This window comes from Rhagoletis pomonella, unplaced genomic scaffold (genome assembly GCF_013731165.1).
Source record: "Rhagoletis pomonella isolate Grant_MI unplaced genomic scaffold, Rhpom_1.0 Rhpom_scaffold_00002, whole genome shotgun sequence".
Lineage (NCBI taxonomy): Eukaryota > Metazoa > Arthropoda > Insecta > Diptera > Tephritidae > Rhagoletis > Rhagoletis pomonella.
In genome coordinates, this window is record NW_023458556.1 from 92976123 (window position 1) to 92996680 (window position 20558).

Sequence of the window (20558 nt, forward strand, 5' to 3'; positions counted from 1 at the left end):
GTCTTTCGTTGCGGTCGTCGTTGAATATTTGAATAATCTCATTGTCGATCATCTCTTTTAATTTTATGTCGAATTCACACACTTGATACCAACCAGTAACTCGAATGGTGTTGTTTTTGTACTTGTGCAGTATGTCGAATTTATCATTTGCTGAACTTTGCCAACATTCTTATAACACTTGCTCGGGTCGTCTACGGATAATTTAGATAATACTGCTATAACTACCCCGTTGAGTCTTTCGACCTGACCATTTGCTCTTGGAAGGCCTGTTGTAACTGTATGGTGAATGATTTTTTTGTCCTCGGAATATCGCCTAAATTCTTTGGACGTGAAAGCCGATCCCCTGTCAGAGACAATCCTCAGCGGATTACCAAAGATTGAACTCTGTGCTTGCAATCTCGTTGTAACTTCTTTCGCTGATGTTGTTTTCGTCGGGTACAGCCAGCAGAATTTGGTAAACCCATCGATTACAGCCAGTATATGTTTGTACTGCTTATGCGTCGATTATAGCGGTCCCAAGAAATCTATATGAAAAGTCTGCAACGGTTCTCCTTTTGTTATCGGATGTAGTTCGCTTTCTTGCTTTCCATGTTTGCGGTTCGATACAATACACGGTATGCAACAACTGATGTGTTTTCGAAGTTTGTCGTCTAAATTTGGAATGTAGTATTCTTTACCCATTACCTCTTTCGTTTTCTTGACCGAAAAATGACCCTTCTCATGCGCTTGCTTAATGAGTTCGCGCTGTAAACCTAGAGGCACCACTAGAAGTTCATTGTCGTCAACCAATTTGTATAATAAACCGTTTTTCATAAAATAATTGTTATGCATTGTTTTCTCTGCCAAGGTTTCAATTATCGCCTTAATTCGTCATCCCCTTTTTGTGCATATTTCAACATACAATGCATGCTGTCGTTAATTGTCATCACTGGATATCTACTTAAAGCATCTGCATGTCGTAGATGAGTGCCAGCTCTATGTTCGATTATAAAGTCAAACTCTTGAAGCATCATAATCCAACGAGCCACCCTGGTACTTACGTCTTTCTTTTCGATTGTTTTGGTAAAGGCATTACAGTCGGTAATATGCTTGAAATGTATGCCTAACAAATAAACACGGAATTTACGTAATGCTTCGATCACCGCTAAGATCTCCAACTCATAACTTGCTTCTCTGTAATCAGTTTCTTTAACATTTTAATAACAGAAACCTCGTTATCATTTAGTGTAAATTTTACATCTTTTTTCAATAGGTCTGTTAGGGGCTTGGCGATTATCGAAAATTGTGGAACAAATTTCCGAAAATACCTCACCAGTCCTTTGTAATAGTTTTTGACTATTGGGAATTTGAAATTTCGTAACATCCTGAGTTTTCACTTCTGATATACTTATTATATGATTTTCAATGACGTGCCCCAAAAAATCAATTTTTCTTTAAAAAAAACGGCATTTTTTTAAATTTGTTATTAAACCGTAATCTTGGCATTGTTTCATTACTTGCTGCAAATTTGATATTGCTTCGTCTTCTGATCTGTCTGGTATTATTATGTCATCTACGTGCGGTAAAGCTATACCCTTGCTTGCCGAATCTCGAAATATAGCATTAATGTGGCGTTGAAACACACTTTGAGAGTTTGTAAACCCAAATGGTACCTTGAAAAATTGATACTGCCCGTTGTGAGTAATAAATGAGGTGTACTTGCGGGTTTGCTCTGCTACACCGACGTGAAAAAAAAAATTTTTTTCAGATCTATTGTGCTGAATACCGTCGCTTCTTGAAGCCGATCTAATTGGTATTCGATTATTGGCAAAGGAAAATGATCACGAACTATAACTTTATTTAGTTGCCTATAGTCCACACATAATCGCGGAGTACATCACGTTTTTTTACTAAAACTACCGGACTACTGTACTCTGATTCTGACGGTTCAATAACATTATCTGCCAACCACTGCTCGATTTGTTTTTCGATTATGCAACGTTCGAAGTACGCAAATCTTCGAGGACGCGAAAAAATCTGAACGTCATCTTTTGCCACTATTCGCATTTCTACATTAGTCGACTTAATCGTTTTTGGTTGATAGTTTTTAGTTAACTCGCACACTTGATTTTTAGCTTTTTCACTTGCATTTATTTCAATAGGGGTATTCTCCAAATCTTGCAAAGCCATTGCACGTAGCACGGATTGCACGGATTGCATAAATTGCAAACACACAACAAGAAAATTCATGGGAAACAACATTTCCTATCGCTGCAAAATATGCAACGTCGAAACCCATGTATATATTTTGCAAAATAGCATAGCAAGATAATAGCGACCCTGTGCTAGTTGTTTTGTTGTTGGAATTGCTACATATTTCTCTCATTCCTCTCATCTCGCTCACTTAATTTTTTTTTTGCTGTCTCTTGTTATTGTATTTGATACATAATTTCGCTGCTTGCTCCCCATGCATGCTACCACTTTGCAATGGGGTGTTCTCGTACTCTTCGAAATTTGGAATAGTATTTTTGCATTTCGTGCAATCCGTGCATCGTGCAAGACTTCGAGAATACCCCTAATGTATCATTTTTAATCTCGTCATAATGCAAAATATCAATTTTCATTCAAGTTACCGATTCATCTTCAATTGCTGTTTTATGTATTTCTACACCGTCGCGATTTATTTTAATTTCAGCTTGTTTGCAAAATTCTGCGCCTAACACCACTTCAACATCTAAAAATTGTGAAGGCACTACCACAACCTTACTCTTAAATTGTATTTCATCTACTTCGAAATCTTGCACCCAAAGGTTTTACTTTATTATGATTTCCAAATCCAATCAAATAAAAATTACATGCACTAAGCAATGGTTTATTTAAACTCATATACGTTTTTTCACTTATAATGTTGTATTTGCTGCCTGTATCAATCAAAGCAACTAAATTATGTTTGATGTAATGTGGAACGATTTTCCGTCATCCCTTGTCAAATTTGGTTTGGAGACAAACCGGTTTCGGCGTTGTGCCATCTTCAGTGTCATTTTTCGCCGAAACCGGTTGGTCTCCAAACCAAATTTGACAAGGGATGACGGAAAATCGTTCCACATTACATCACACTCCTACCCTGTCGGAAACACCAACAACGAAAATGAGTAAATTATGTTTATTGATTACAATGTTTTTGCACTTAGACATATGTTCAATTGCCACTTTGCATGCATTGCTTGAATTTTTGTCACGCTCATTTTTCTTTACTGGTCAATATTTCCCTATGTGACCAAAGTCATTGCAGTTAAAACATTTTCTGCCTTTAACTTTACTTTCGCAATTCACTGACAAATGCCTTTTGGTGCCACAATTGCAACATTTCATCTCTTTTTTTATCGTAACTTGTCTTCTGTGTTTTTTCACCACTTACATTTTTATTTTTGTTTTCATTGTGTTTTACGTTCTCACACCGTTCACGCATCTTTTCGTAACATATAAGTTATCTTCAAATTCTTTTAAATCTCTTGCATTATACAAAATAGATTTGTTCACGCTTAGATCGTTTATACCATCTATAACGTATTGCATTAAAGCTTTGTTCTCTACACCACCGCGCACTGATAGCTCTTTTATTCGTAACAGATACTCTTGAACGCTCTCTTTATTTTTTATTTTTGCCTCTGACATTAGCTTATGAATTTGAGCACTGTTAACGTCTCACTGGAATTCTGCTAATAATGCGTTCTTCAAAGAACTCCAACCCGTAATACCACACTCACTCATACTAAACATTTTCGCTAGTCCTTTTAGAGAACGTTTTGCAAACACAAACATTTGCAATTCATCCCAGCCCATAACACATGACGTTTTTTCGAATCCAAAATTCAATGGGAAATTCGTCATTGCCTGTAAATGGTCTAATTGAGTCTTCTAACAGGCCTATTCTGCGTTGGTAACAAAAATTTTGTTACCGGTAAATAAAGTTCCTGGTAATTTTTAAACCCTTTTCACATTCTGCATACTGGTAAATTTTGTTACCATCTCATAAGCAGGTAACAAAATATTGCTCCATGAAGTATGCAACACCATAATTTATACAAAACTTCATAGCTCAATTGCTGAATAGATTAAATTGTTACCAAGGTACTTAGAATTGCGGTTACAAGAAGTGGTGTTATTGTTTGGTAACAAAATTTTCCCGTGTCAAAATGTTCGGTAACAAGCAGAATAGGCATGTAAGTCTCTAAAACTCAACACAAACAAGTTACATTTTCACTTCTTCTTACACCTGATGAATGAGCACACGCTTTATTGTTTGTCGTTTGTATGCCTGCTCTTCTATACATATTGTTGCATGCGGTATTTTCGTTTATTTCGCTGCTTGTTTCATGCTTTTCGTCGTTTGCGTTGATGCTGGCTTCGTGCTCGTCGTCGTCGTCGTATTCTTGCTCGTCTTCAGCTACAAAAACAGCATAACTCAACAAATTACCCCTTCGCAAATTTGTAAATATAATAATATAATACTAATAATAGATTGGCGCTTACACATAAGTTAATGTTTGGCCGAGCTTCTCCTCCGATTTGTGGCGTGCGCCTTGATGTTGTCACACAAAGCGGAGGGACCTACAGTTTTACGCCGACTCCGAACGGCGGTGGTATTTTAATGAGAAGCTGGTTTTCATGGCAGAAATACACTCGGAGGTTTGCCATTGCCTGCCGTGGGACGACCGCTGTTAAAAGAAAACCTTTTTTCTATATTTTTTGTGATGTTGCTTTGACCAGGGCTTGAACCCAGGCATTGCGGAGTGGAAGCGCGCACTGCTTACCACTACACCACAGCGGCGAAATTTGTAAATATATGTGCAGCTAAATCATTGTTACTATGTTGCAAGTGCAATATGCTACATATTACAACCAGGTCATTACTCGACAAATTTTCAGCTATGTAGTCTATTTTTTTGTTGTATTTATTTTCATCAAAATCGTAGTCAAAACCTTCAAACTCGCGCAATCGCTTTCGGTTATTACGATCACCGTCGTACTCAAACACATATTTATGTAGCAGGTCGATTTTCTGCTTGCCTTATCTTTTCAGCGCGTCGCGAATTTTCTCGAATTCTACCAAACGTGACATACCGACACTTTTTGAATTTTCTACGAACGTTTATATGCCTGTGGATGCGTACTTACAGACAAATGGACACTTTGCGAAATTATAGTTTATTAAATGTTTTATTCAACGTTTGAACATAAAAGGATGTATTATTGAAAAAGTATTTTAGTTAATATTTAATTACAAAAATGTATTTGGGAAAATGAAATTGAATTTTAAACAGCTCACGTCGTACGTCTTTACAGCTTTGCGTCTTTTGTTCAAACCCTCTAACTCTTCAAACTCTTTGTTGCTCGTACTTTCGCCTCTCTCGCCCTCCATGCAAAACATGAGAAATAGGCAAGAATCGTCAATGGCAACAAATTAGCGACTCGCCGATTTATTGTCGTAGTGAGAAATCGGCAACATTATTTCTTTTATGTCATTTTAGGAAAATGTTTTCAAAAATTCTCAAACTGATGAACTTCGGGTCAACGGGATTCTTCAAAAGCATATGATTTATGCCCAAGACAGTGTTGAAAAAATAGGAAGCTACATAGCGACGAAAAAAGTTAATTTCGTTTAGAACTTATAAGTTTGTGTTCAAAAGCAAAGGAAATATTAAAAAATTATAAAATTGTTGCAAGAAATTATTATTCAAATATCGCCTGTAGCAATAATAAAACGACTCAATCAGGTAATAACGAAACGAATCGCCCAGGCGAGCTGCCTGCGACGGACGTTTTAGAGCGACAGGTAATAAGAAATCGATACGATGGCGATATTGCTGGCAATAACTTTGTTGCTGAGGGCGACAAGCTTTCTTATTTCCGGCAACTAAAATTGTTTGGTGGGTCGGTGTCACATAAACGGTGTTGCGAGACTTATTCCCACATGTATGTATGGAAATATTGTTATGTATGTATGTAATTATTATTATGTTTTTGTTATTCATAGTTTTCGTCATGATAAAAACATTACAAGGTAAATTCATTCTCTCAATTCGTCGGCTATTATTTTTTTCTGACGTTTTCAAGCATTTAACAATCATATAAAATTGAAAATAAAAAATGACGTTGTTCACAATGATTGTTTGAGATTGAAAATGAGAATGTGTGTGTGAGTTTGAGTTTTGAATTTAAAAATATATTGCTGGTAAACGTGGTTTTACCTTGTTATGTTTTTATCATGGTTTTCGCTCTTCATGTTTATTGTTTATCGTTTAAATGAAACTGACTCTTTGAAGATGTAGAGGGGAAGGCCTCCTGACCCTCAAGAAATCCTTTTGGAAGGGCTTTTAGCTCCTGAAATTATCTACTGGGTATTGGAAGCACTGCCCGGAGGATACATCTTACTATCATCCAATTATAACTTCAGAGAGTTTTATTACATGGCAATTGTAAAGTGCATGTGCAAAAATTTTATAAAAGTCGTAAAGGAAATGTTGCGCATGCACCAGTGTATAAGATGCATCTATGCGCATTCCCACGACAGCCGGTTCTAGGTACCGGAATGACTCGGGTTTTACCCGACCAAGTGCTGTTGTTTCGGCGATATAACACCGTTTAGATCGGTGAAATCCATCAAACGTTGTTCGATAATGGGGCTACATTTGCTCCGTGTCCTTCTGCTCAGGGCTGGCATAGAATACAACCCAGGGCCAGAAACTTACACCTGCTGCGTATGCTAGAGACGACTGCATACAAACTCCACCTCGGCAGATGCAACGCCAGTGACGGGTGGAGTCATCTCCGCACCTTCTCGGGCCTACGTACGCACCGGCAATGGACCACGTCGTTTGTGGGCCATGCTGTTCGAATCGGGCCGCCTCCGCGGCAAACCGGCACCCGGCCGGGCAGCACAACACCAACACACCCACACCTCAACATGACACAACAATAGACACACAAACAAATATAACAGCACTCACAGGCCGCTGCCGGCAACTCCTAGTCCCTCCGACAATTTGCTTGGTTTGCCAGTCCAGAATATACTGTAACGTGATATCCGTCAAGTGCAACTCCTGCCTTGGCTGGTACCACTTTAGGGCATGCTCAGGACTTCGCAACACGCGTGATTGGACGGGTGAATATTTTGGCCCCTGCTGTGCTGCCCAGTCGCAAACTTCCGCCCACCACCACCACAAGGCAGCACCCCGTCTGCAGCACATACAGCAGTGGGCCAGCAGGCAACACAACTCCTTAACACCACCCACCACAATTGGGCTCCCAAGGCACACAAAGGTGCTAAAATTCAACTGTAACGGACTCCAGAGCAAGATCGTGGAGATGGAGAAGGCATGGAATATTAATAGCTGCGGTCCAAGAGACGAAGTTGCACGGCAATTCAACCCTGTTGAATTGCGCCGGATACAACGTGCACCGTCGAGATCGCGAGCGAGATAATGGTGGAGGTTTAGCGTTCATCACGCACCACACCGTGCAGTATCGTCTTAACGAAACAGTCATCGACCGCAGGGATACCATCCTAGAATGTCAGGGTATTGCTATCCGGTCAGGCGATGTTGAGCTCGAAATATTTAACGTATATACACCCGCTGTCACCAGCTGCCCAGCAGGAAATAGGTGCGCTACTCAGAGGTGAAGACCGTATGGTAGTTGGCGACTTTAATACGCACCACGATCTTTGGCATTCAAGCCTGGCGAATGATCGCAGGGGAACACATTTGGCTGAACGGATAGCCGATTCGACATTCTGTACAATGAACGACGACGCACCCACCAGGATTATGGGCAGCTTCTGCAGCTCGCCAGATGTAACAATTGTCAGCGCTGTTCTGATAAACAGCGTATAATGGCGACCTATGCTGACCTTAGTATCTGACCATCTGCACATAGTCATCTCGGTTGATGAACCTGCCGACTTTGCTTCCACGGTTCACCGGACCTATGCCAACGTCTCCAAAACTGATTGGAAAGGCTTCGCGGATATCACTGAAAGCACCTTCACTGCCCTACCCACACCAACCAACGTTCACGTAGGTGAGCGTAAATCCCGCAGGTTTGTCACTGCTGCTTCATCCCAACTGGATGTATTTCGAGTCCCCGTCCGAATTTTCCTTCTGAAGCTGCTGTCCTAGCCGATGAGCGTGCCAACCTTGGTCAGGCCGAACCCGGAAATCCCCGTATCAGGGATCTTAGCTCGGAGATTCGGCAACTAGTGAACGTACATAAGCGGAAGAAGTGGGAAGAAGTGACGGCAGAGTTGAAATATCTTTTGGCCACCACGAATCGTCGGACCCGGACCGATGCGCGAGCTATTTCAGTCGACAGTTCATACTGCGGCCTCCGGCGGACAAAGCCAAACGTCGAGTAACCAGAAGGCTGCACAAACTGCCAAAACCTAGTGCGCATATTGTTTGCACCAGCGGTGAGGTAAGAGCAGCCATCGTGAAGGCGAAAGCCTTCAAAGCCATAGGACCTGACGGAATTTGCGTGTTGATGCTGAAAAATTTGGGTGCTGCGGGAGTGGACTATTTAACCAAAGTCCTCAACCTGTCTATAGCCACTCTCATCATTCCAGACATCTTGGAAAATAGGGAGAGTGGTCCCACTGCTTAAACCTGGGAAATCGTCCAACAAAGGAGAGTCCTATCGCCCGATAACCCTCCTTTCCCCGGTAGTGAAGACACTGGAAGCCTTTATACTCCCGCACTACACAAACCGCCTGATCCCAGTGAAGCATCAGAATGGGTTCCGTAAAGTGCAACCCACAGCACTTAACGCCATAAGCACCCAGACAACTCGTGGCCTTAACCGAAACCGCCCTTGTGAGAGAACTATTCTAGCAGCATTATATCTGTCTACAACATGCATATTGTTGTTGTTGTTGTAGCGGATACAACAACTCCGCCCAGATCGGTTAATATCTCAGTCGTTGTCGTCAAGCTCCACTAAGGGAAGCCCTAAGAAGCGTGCAGCCTCAATGGGGTCGGTCCACAGGGACAAAGGCGTTAGCGTTGTCAGGTTTTCCGGGTATACGAAAAGATGTTTTGAGTGGTGGGGTGTCTCTCCGCATGCCGGACACTCATTTGGCACATCTGCGTCTAATCTGCTCAGGTATGAGTTTAACCTGCTGCAGTAGCCAGAGCGAAGTTGGGCTATTGTGGTTCTAGTCTTCCGAGGCAGATAAAGCCCTGTCTCGTCGATGTTCGGTGGTTGTTAGCCTAGAACGGCATTCACAGGTCTGGAGTCTACATAACTTGAGACTGACTCCCTGTGAATGCCGCTCATGGCCTGTCGGTAAGCTGACCAGTCCAGAGGTAGCTTAATGAACCTCTGGACTTTGTCCGTCACTTCGTAGAGATGCCTCCTGATGTGCCGCGAGGGCTCTTCTGCAAGCAGTTGTCTATTTGTGCGACCACGTCTGTAGCTCCCAACTGGAAACTGCTTTTAGAGCATTGTGTTGTGCTCCTTTATGGGGAGCATATTCGCCTCGTCGTGCAGGTGGTGTTCTGGCGACATCAAAAGGCATCCAGTCGCAGTACGAAGTGCAGTGTTTGTCTGCAGCTTCAACCACTGCGTCCGGCCGGCCTATTGCCTTGTATGTTGCCAGCAACGTTTCTTTGTCTTTGCCCCAAGTACTGCCGGCTAGCGGCTTGAGGGCCTTGTTGCGGCTCTGTACTTTGTTGACAATAGCGATTGCGTGCTCAGAGATGGAGAGCAGAGTATTTTGGGGTTATTCACCTTCGGATTTGGTGTATCATCGACGTGAATTCCCAGCGGTAGTCTGACCTCCTTCGTCCAGGTGGTGAACAAGTTCGCAGAGTATTTTGTAAGGGAGAGGGTTAGGCTCCTAGCAGTGAAGAAGCGAGAAAGCTCGGAGAGATACCCGTTTACTTTCGAATACAAGTCATCAATTCCAACCCCAGACGCCATTATCAAACAATCTTCAGCATAGGAGACAATCGAGACCCCCTCTGGTGGTTGAGGGAGCTTTGAAAAGTAGTAGTTAAACAGTAATGGGGAAAGGACACCACCCTTTGGTTTACTCGATTTGCCTCTAAACATTACAGACGAGTGTCGACCACTTAGATAATTCGCCGACCATTGTTTGAGCCTCTGCGGGAGAGAGGAGGTCTGTATGTCTTCTAGCAGCGTGGAGTGGCTGACGGTGTGAAACGCCTTTGACAAGTCCAGCGCTACTAGAATAGTTTTCTCACAGGGAGGGTTGCGGTTTAGGCCACATGTTATCTGCGTGTTTATGGCGTTAAGTGCTGTTGTTGTGCTGTGCACTTTACGGAAACCCGCAGGACCCAAATTTTTCAGCATCAACATGCAGAATCAACATCGGGCCCATGGCTTTGGAGGCTTTCGCCTTCCCGATGGCTACCTGAGCTTCGCCGCTAATGAAAACAAGGGGGGCACAGGTTGTTGGCAGTTTGTGCAGCCTTCTGGTCACTCGACGCTTGGCTTTGTCCGCTGGAGGATGCAGTATGAACTGCCGGGAAAATAGCACGCGCATCGAAAGAGATTTCGACCCTGTCGTCGTGCTTCATCGGATTGGACAGTTACCTCACGGTTGACCAAAGCTAACTCACACCAGAGGCAAATTACAAGTCTTAAGATGCTCTTCCGACTTTTTCCGCTGATGTACGTTCACAAGCTGCCGAATCTCCGCATTGAGATCCCTGATACGGGGATTTCCGGGATCGGCCTGACGAAGGTTTTCACTGTAGGGTAATTAAACTGTATGTTTAAATTCTTGAAGTTAAATTTATTGTTCTATGAATTTGTTTGTTATTGGAAAAGAAAATTTTTGATTATTAATAAATTAACTTTCAACGCGATCAAATAATAAAGGAAATTAAGTTTTAAATAACAAAATATCATATAATGATATATTGGCGATCCTGTCAGGAGTTGTTTTTGTTAAAGTTTTAAATTATATTTGTCCATTCAATTGGAAACGGCGATCTAAACTTTGTAAAGAATAAATGGAAAAAGCAAAACCTTTTGGAATAAAATCGGGCCCAGTTTATAAGTGATTCAACTAAAATCCTTTTTGAAGCTGCTTCAATTCGAAAGGATGCTGCAGCATTTTTTTCTGTCTGTTAGCGTCGCATTGTGGAAAGTTCGTCATTTCGGAGTACTGTGAGGTTAAAATTACCCAATCGGGTTTGTGGTCCAGGCATGTAGACGGAGCAGCAGCTGTACATTTGGATTATCTTTTATGGTAAAATAGTGACCGGTGCGCTCTAAATGCGCCACCTACATAAAGAATCCCCGCACCAACGCCTCACGTATATTGACATAGTAATTTATTGATGTGAATTCAGTTTCAAATTGAAACGAACCATTATACAAGCAAGCTGTTGGCGTACATTGTCAGCTGATTTCAACAAACGGAAATTTATGAAATTCTCATAAGACCAGTTGGGGTCCTCGCCAGCTAAATTAACAGAATTTCTTCAACAATCAACAACAGATAATACATTTTAACGCTGGTTTAAATGACCTTTTCCAACTATAATTTCAGTTCTCGCACATCCCCCCTAATTTCATGGAATAAGCCTGTAAGTTTTATGACGAATTAGTTGAATAATTTTTTTTTTTAATCTAGTGTGATAACGAGCTTTCGCAGTGAAACAGAATAAAATTAAGCCTATTACTGCTGCTTTTATTGAATTAAAATTTTGTATTATTAGTTATATAATCGATATTTAACAAATAATATATTTACATATGTGTGTATATTAATTAATTTAAAAAAATGTTCGTGACTGAAGTCTAGTTTATTCATTCAGCTTTTGTGAATATTTTATATGATACTCTTCGACTTTGTTTATTTGATTAAAAAATCAAATTTATTAACAAATTAATTTATAATTAATTAGAGATTTATCAATCTACCATTTTCAATATAATTAAATTTTAAAACCATTTTTTTTTTATAGAAATTTGGAATTATTAACGTTAACTGATAAAAATAAATAATTGGACTTCTACTTGTATAAGTTGTCAAAAATCAAAAATTTCTAAATATACGAAGACGCCTTTGCAAAATATTAACATTCCATCTTGACGATTTGAACATATTTATATGGATCTTGTTGGTCCATTACCTGTGTCAAAAGAAAATCGTTACAATTTAACTATCATTGATAGACATACACGTTGGCCAGAAGCATATCCACTAAGGATATTTCAGCAAATTCAATAGCAACAACATTTCTTCAAAATTACGTTCCTTGTTTTGGCATTCCTCTTTAAATAATCGTAGATCAAGGATCACAATTTACATCAACATTGTTTACAGAATTAACTAAATTGTTAGGATCACAAAAAATTCATACGAGTCCATATCATCCCCAATCTAACGGGATGATTGAAAGATTTCATAGGACAGTAAAGACTGCTATTACTGTTTCGGAGGATTCTACCCACTGGTCTGAAATTCCTCCTTAGGATTACGTACGTCTATTAAAGAAGATTTAAAATTCTCTTCTGCAGAATTAATTTATGGACAAACATTAAGATTACCAGGTCAATTAGTTGTTCCGAACATAATAATGAAGTTGATAATACAAATGAAACTTTCTAAGCTAAGAAAATATTTTTCAAATGTGAGATCACAGTAATTCACAAGAGAAATTTGCAATCACCTGATGAAGGACCATTTAAAATTATTTCGAAAAATTACAAATTATTCAAAGTTCAACATGGAAATATGATTAAAACGGTTGCAACAGATTTACTCAAACCTGAAAATATAATTTCTGGTACATCACAAAATTCTAATTCACTAACAATTCCAAATACAAAAAAGAAAATAACATTCAACATTAATTAATTTATCGTTTTACTGGAGGGGGAGTAAATGTAGGGTAATTAAACTGTATGTTTTTACACTTGTTTAAATTCTTGGAGTTAAATTTATTGTTCTATGAATTTGTTTGTTAATGGAAAAGAAAATTTTTGATTATTAATAAACTAACTTTCAACGCAATCAAATAATAAAGAAAATTAAATTTTAAATAACAAAATATCATATAATAATATAGTCACGCTCATCGGCTAGAACAGCCGCTTCAGCACGGATGTTTGGACGGGGGTCTGTTGTTGTTGTTGTTGTTGTAGCGGCTACAACAACCCCGCCCAGATCGGTTGGTATCTCAGTCGTTGTCGTCAAGTTCCACTAACGGCAACCCTAGGAAGCGTGCAGCTTCTGCGGGGTTTGCCCATAAGGACAAGGTCGTTAGGGATGTCGGGTTTGCCGGGCATGCGAAGAGATGTTTCGAGTCATGTGGGGTCTCTCCGCATGCCGGACATTCATTAGGCACATCCTCATTCAGCCTACTCAGGTAGGAGTTTAACCTGTTGCAGTAGCCGGAGCGAAGTTGTGCAAGTGTGGTGCGCGTCTCCCGAGGCAGATGAAGCTCCGTCTCGTCAATGTCCGGGGGTGGTGTGCCTAGAACGGCATTCACAGGTCTAGAGTCTACATAACTCGAGACTGAGTCCCTGTGAATGCCGTTCAAGGCCTGTCTGTAGGCTGTCGGGTCCAGAGGTTGCTTAATGAACCTCTGGACTTCGTCCGTTAGTTCATATAGATGCCTCCTGACGTGCCTAGGCGAGGGCTCCTCTGCAAGCAGCTGTCTGCACGGGTGGCCACTTCTGTGGGTCCCAATCAGGAACTGCTTGCAGAGCATTATATTGTGCTCCTTCACCGGGAGCATTTGCGCCTCGCCGTGCAGATGGTGTTCAGGCGTCATCAGGAGGCATCCCGTCGCTGTCCTCAGTGCGGTGTTTTGTGCGGTCTGTAGCTTCGTCCACTGCGTCCTACTAGTCCCAGGCGACCACACTGGCGCTGCGTAATTCAGAACCGGCCGGCCTATTGCCTTGTATGTTGCCAGCAACGTTTCTTTGTCTTTGCCCCAAGTACTGCCGGCTAGCGACTTGAGGACCTTGTTGCGGCTCTGTACTTTATTGACAATAGCGGTTGAGTGCGCAGAGAAGGAGAGCAGGCTGTCGAAAGTTACTCCGAGTATTTTGGGGTTATTCACCGTCGGAATTGGTGTGTCATCGACGTGAATCCCCAGCGGTAGCCTGACCTCCTTCGTCCAGGTTGTGAACAGGGTCGCGGAGGATTTAGTAGGGGAGAGGGCTAGACACTTTGCAGTGAAGAAGCGAGAAAGTTCGGAGAGATAGCCGTTTACTTTCGAACACAGGTCATCAATTCCATTCCCAGTCGCCATTATCGAGCAATCGTCGGCATAGGAGACAATCGAGACTCCCTCTGGTGGTTGAGGGAGCTTTGAAATATAAAAGTTAAACAGTAGCGGGGAAAGGACACCACCCTGAGGAACCCCCTGTTTTATTTTTCGCTGCTTACTCGTTTTGTCTCTGAACATTACCGACGAATGTCGACCACTTAGATAATTTGCCGACCACCGTTTGAGCCTCTGTGGGAGAGAGGAGGCCTCTATATCTTCTAGTAGCGTGGAATGGCAGACGGTGTCAAACGCCTTTGACAAGTCCAACGCTACTAGAATCGTTCTCTCACAGGGACGGTTACGGTTAAGGCCACGAGTTATCTGAGTGTTTATGGCGTTAAGTGCTGTTGTTGTGCTGTGCACTTTACGGAAACCATGCTGATGCTTCGCTGGGGTCAGGTGATTTGTGAAGTACGGGAGTAGCAAGGCCTCGAGTGTCTTCGCTACCGGGGAAAGGAGTGTAATCGGACGATACGAATCTCCTTTGTTTGCAGGTTTCCCCGGTTTGAGCAGTGGGACCACTCTCCCCACCTTCCAGATGTCTGGGATGATGAGAGTGGCCATTGACAAATTGAGGACCTCCGTTAGGTACGCTACCCCCGCAGGACCCAAATTTTTCAGCATCAGCATGCATATACCGTCGGGACCCATGGCTTTGGAGGCTTTCGCCTTCCCGATGGCCACCTGAACTTCACCGCAAGTGAAAGCAAGGGGGGCACAATTTGTTGGCAGTTTGTGCAGCCTTCTGGTCACTCGACGCTTGGCTTTGTCCACCGGAGGATGCAGTATGAACTGCCGGCTAAAATAGCTCGCGCATCGCTCCGGGTCCGACGAAGCATAGTCGCCGAAGGAAATTTCGACTCTGTCGTCGTGCTTCGTCGGATTAGACAATGACCTCACGGTTGACCAAAGCTTGCTCACACCAGAGGTGAAGTTGCAAGTCTTCAGATGCTCCTCCCACTTCTTCCGCTTATGTACGTTTACAAGTTGCCGAATCTCCGCGTTGAGATCCCTGATACGGGGATCTCCGGGATCGGCCTGACGAAGGCTATCACGCTCGTTTGCTAAAACAGCCGCTTCGGCAGGGAAGTTTGGACGTGGGTCCGATATGCACCCTGCCGGTATGAAGCGGGCTGCAGCAGCAGTGATAGCCCTGCGGAACTTACGTTCACCGAGGTGGACGTCGGTTGGTGTGGGGAGCGATGTGAAGGTGTTTTCAGTAAACTCCGCGTAACCTTTCCAGTCAGCTTTAGAAAAGTTGACATAGGTCCGGTGTTTGGCGGAGGCAAAGTCGGTTGGTTTATCAATCGAGATGACTATGGGTAGATGGTCTGATGCTAGAGTCAGCATAGGTCGCCACGTTATGCTGTTTATCAGACCAGCGCTGACTATTGTGATGTCTGGCGAGCTACTGCAGTTACCCATAATCCTGGTGGGTGCGTCGTCGTTCATTGTGCAGAATGTCGAATCGTCTATCTGCTCAGCCAAGTCTGTTCCCCTACGATCGTTTGACAGGCTTGAGTGCCAAAGATCGTGGTGCGCATTAAAGTCACCTACTACCATACGGTTTTCACCTCTGAGGAGCGCACCTATATCAGGGTGATATCCTGCCGGGCAGCAGGTGACAGGGGGTATGTATATATTAAATATTTCGAGCTCGACATCGCCTGACCGGATAGCGATGCCCTGACATTCTAGGGTGGTATACCTGCGGTCGATGTCTGCTTCGATAAGACGATACTGCACGGTGTGGTGCGTGATGAACGCTAAGCCACCACCATTATCTCGCTCGCGATCTCGACGGTGCACGTTGTACCCGGCACAATTCAACAAAGTTGAATTGCTGTGCAACTTCGTCTCTTGGACCGCAGCTATTAATATACCATGCCGACACATAAAGGCGGTTATCTCCTCAATCTTGCTCTGTAGCCCGTTACAGTTGAATTGGAGGAGCTTCATGTGGTTCGGGAGACGTGTTGTGATGTGGGGTGTGAGTGAGGTGTAAGTTCTTGCCGCCGTTGGCTGTGTGTGCTGCTGGGATGATTGCCTCCCTGTGGTGGTATTGGGAGGCGTCGCAATTGATGCCAGCGACCGGGCAGCGCAACACGGGCCCTCGAAGTTCCCCGTCCAATCTCGCGTGGTGCGCAGACCTGAACATGCCCTAAAGTGGCACCAGCCAAGGCAGGTGTTGCACTTGACTGATGTCACATTACGGAATATTCTGGTCTGACATACCGTGCAGATTGTAGGGGGAACCAAGAGTTGTTGGCGGCGGCGTGTGGGTGGTGGTGCTGTTGTGTGTGTTATGTGGTCTGTGGTGGCTGTGGTATGTTGTTGTGTTGTGGCGACTGTGTGTGGTTGCTGTGTGAGTGTGTGGGGCTGCACGGGCGGACTATGGGTTGCCGTGGAGGCTGCTCTATTTGAGCAACAGGGGGCCACGTACGACGTGGTCCACTGTCTGTGAGTCCGTAGTCCCGAGCAGACCCTGAGGTGACTCCACCCCTCGCAGGCATTACACTTGACTGAGGTGGAGTTGTGGTGTAAACGTCTTCGGCATACACAGCAGGTGTATATTTCTGGCCCAGGGTTTGACTCGATGCCAGCCCTGAGTAGGAGAATGCGTAGTGAATGCTGCCCTATGGACGGACAACTTCTGAGATACTTCGCCGACCTAAACGGGGTTAGATCGCCGAAACAACAGCCCTTGGTCGGGTGAAACCCGAGTCATTCCGGTACGTAGAACCGGCTGTCGTGGGAATGGACGGGGGTCTGTAATGCATCCTGCTGGTATGAAGCGAGCTGCAGCAGCAGTGACAACCAGTGTTGCCACTGAAAATGTCTCCCCCGTCCAAATTTCAGACCAAATCGAACAAAAACCGCCATAAAAAATTGCTTTTTTTCAATAACCAACTCAACTTTTATGATGTCGGACGTGACATTCGTCCGCCTTAAGATTTAATGAAATCATACGAAAACGGGTCACTTATAAAAAAAATTTGGCGTTGTGTAGCTTTTATATCGTTCTGTGGGTGACAAAAAAATTAGGTACGGTTGGAACACTGGTGTCGGAAAAATCAATGAAAAGGAGGTCACAACGGACGTGGTAAAAAAAGACGTGGCTTCAAAGTACATGTAAAAACAAGTAAAAGGGTGCGAATTCTGTGAGGTTTTTTTTCTTAAATATTCTTTAAATAAAGTCAAATTACGGACCATTACAACGAATTCATATTTAATTAGAATCAATTAAAAATTGATAACGGACGTGGCATATCGGACGTGACTGATTTTTGCCCCATACAATATTTTTACTAGTAATAAATATATAATTTAATTTTTTATTTGATGTTTTCAGTTCTTCTCTCTGCTGTTTTGCGTTTTTCTAACTTCCTTTCGCCATCTGAATACGAAATTTAAAGTTTTAAAGTCGTTTAAACCCGGTTGCTTGCATTTTCTGTTTACATTTTCATGGAAACACCCATATGCAGTTGTGCATATGTAGGCACATACATATATGAGATGTGTGTATAATATACACTGTATATACTTAAAAATTCTTTCGCATTGTAGCAAATCACATTGTTTCATTAACATAAAAATTCAATTCACAAGTAGCACTTAAATGTAAGTATGCATGAATTACGAAATTAATATTAATAATAATAGATTGGCGCTTACACATACGTTAGTGTTTGGCCGAGCTTCTCATCCGATTTGTGGCGTGCGCCTTGATGTTGTCACACAAAGGGGGGGACCTACAGTTTTACGCCGACTCGGAATGGCGATAGTATTTTTATGAGATGCTGTTTTTCATGGCAGGAATATTAGAAAAAATACCGTTTTAGTTTTTTTTTTTGATGTTAATATAATTAAAACATTGTTTTTGTTTAAAACAACCATAAATGCAAAAGGAATACAAAATTATTACAAACTAGTTAAAATCTTACCTCACATAGGGGGAACTTTTTATATTGACGGGCTTTCTACAAAGATGTTCATGTGGACGGATGTGCGTTATGTTTTTGATAGTTGTGAACACCTACTTGGACCTGCGATTCATTAACAGTATGGTAATTTTATGTACATACGAAAAATACCTCAAATTTGTAGGCACAATAAATTTTTTCCACAAAAAATATTCATACGTATTACAAAACCGGCCAACCAGCCAAAGTAAATTAATCCGACCAGATTTGGCCGGAAACGCCCAACTTTGGTGACAACCCTGCGGAACTTACGGGTATATAAACGTTAAATATTTCTAGCTCGACATCGCCTGAACGGATAGCAATGCCCTGACATTCTAGGGTGGTATCCCTGCAGTCGATGTCTGCTTCAATATGACGATACTGCACGGTGTGGTGCGTGATGAACGCTAAGCCACCACCATTATCTCGCTCGCGACCTCGACGGTGCACGTTGTATCCGGCACAATTTAACAATGTGGAATTGCTGTGCAACTTCGTCTCTTGGACCGCAGCTATCAATATACCATGCCTCCTATGAAGACGGTTATCTCCTCGATATTGCTCTGAAGTCCGTTACAGTTAGATTGAAGGAGCTTCATGTGGTTCGGGAGACGTGTTGTTATGCGGGTTGTAAGGGATATGTGTTGCCTTGCCGCCATTGGCTGTGTGCGCTGCTGTGGAGGATGCCGCCCTGTGGTGGTGCTGGTGGGTGGCGTCGCAATTGGGTTTGCGACCGAGCAGCGAGCGCAACATGGGCCCTCGAAGTTCCTCGTCCACTCTCGCGTGGTGCGCAGACCTGAACATGCCCTAAAGTGGCACCAGCCAAGGCAGGTGTTGCACTTGACTGATATCACTTTACGGAATATCCTGGTCTGACATACCGTGCAGATTGTAAGAGGATCCTGGAGTTGTTGGCGGCGGCGTTTGGGTGGTGGTGCAGTTGTGTCTGTTGTATGGTCTGTCGTGGTTGTGGTGTGGTCTATTGTGTTGTGATGCTGTGGTGTTTGTGTTGAGCTGCTCAGGCGAACTGGGGTTAGCCGTGTAGGCTGCTCTGTTTGAGCTGCAGGGGGCCAGAAATGATGTGGTCCACTGCCGATGAGTCCGTAGGCCTGAGCAGACTCTGAGGTGACCCGTCGCAAGCATTGCACTTTACTGAGACTCTGGCATACACAGCAGGTGTAAGTTTCTGGCCCTGGGTTTCACTCGATGCCAGCCCTGAAGAATACGTAGCAAATGTAGCCCTATGGACGAACAACGTCTGAGATACTTCGCCAACCTAAAGGGGGTAGATCGCCGAAACAACAGCCCTTGGTCGGGTAAAACCCGAGTTATTCCTGTACGTATAACCGGCTGTCGTGGGAATGACAACAATATGCATCTATTCGCTTAGTGTTGTTAGTCATGCCTAAACTCAAATAAATAAATATGCTCTTTGTTTATCGGTGCGATTCACATTAAAATAATAAAATAATCTTGAAATAAATAGAACGGGAGGACGAATATTGCCCATGCTGCTTTTCTTGTTAATACAAATAAATTTATTATATTTTTTAGACCACAATAGAGATGACAAAAGATTATGACTACCTATTGAAGGTTCTTCTGGTTGGAGATAGTGATGTTGGCAAGCACGAAATATTATCTTGTCTTGAAGATGCATCGTCCGACAGCCCGTTCTGCAGTGGAAACGGTAATTGGATTGACAAATTAAACGATAAAATTTTGAACAATCTGAAACTTTTAGCTTATAAAACCACAACTATTCTTCTGGAGGGCAAGCGTGTTAAATTGCAAATATGGGATACTTCTGGACAAGGCCGATTTTGTACAATCATAAGATCATATTCTAGAGGTGCACAAGGAATTATATTAGTTTATGACATTACGAATAAATGGAGTTTCGACGGGATTGGCCGCTGGTTAAAGGAGGTAGAAGAGGTAATGAGTGAAAATCTATAAGTACAATATAATACGGTGTAAAACTGATTATTAATTTTGAAGTTAACTAGTCCTATAAGTGTAGTATGATTCATGCTGAATATATTTTTATTTTTTGTTATGTTCCCTCATAACTTTGAACCACATCATCTGTTTTCTATAATTCCTTTTTTTAAGGTGGTACCGCAGAGGTGGTCCTTTACTAATTTGGTTTACTCTCAAATTTTTATATGAGAATTTAAATCGTTATTGTCATTTGCGAAGTGAATAAATTTGGCGGAGCGAATGGTTTGGCGAACGCAACTAAAATATGCATTAACAGGTCTATTCTGCACGTTACCGAAGATTTTGAAACCGGAAAATT

The 20558-nt window shown here is 42.6% G+C and overlaps 1 protein-coding gene across 2 annotated transcripts in view; it reads left to right on the plus strand.

Moving 5' to 3' along the window:
* The window catches only part of LOC118734190 (ras-related protein Rab-40C), a 120101-nt gene extending 99761 nt beyond the window's left edge, over positions 1-20340 (plus strand). For both annotated transcript variants that reach the window (XM_036463912.1, XM_036463911.1), the window contains exons 2-3: positions 19811-19946; positions 20001-20340. In XM_036463912.1, coding sequence (XP_036319805.1) covers positions 19823-19946; positions 20001-20215 — 339 coding nt within the window. In that variant the 5' untranslated portion in view covers positions 19811-19822 and the 3' untranslated portion in view covers positions 20216-20340. The remainder of the gene's footprint in view (positions 1-19810; positions 19947-20000) is intronic.
* Positions 20341-20558: the final 218 nt, after the last annotated feature.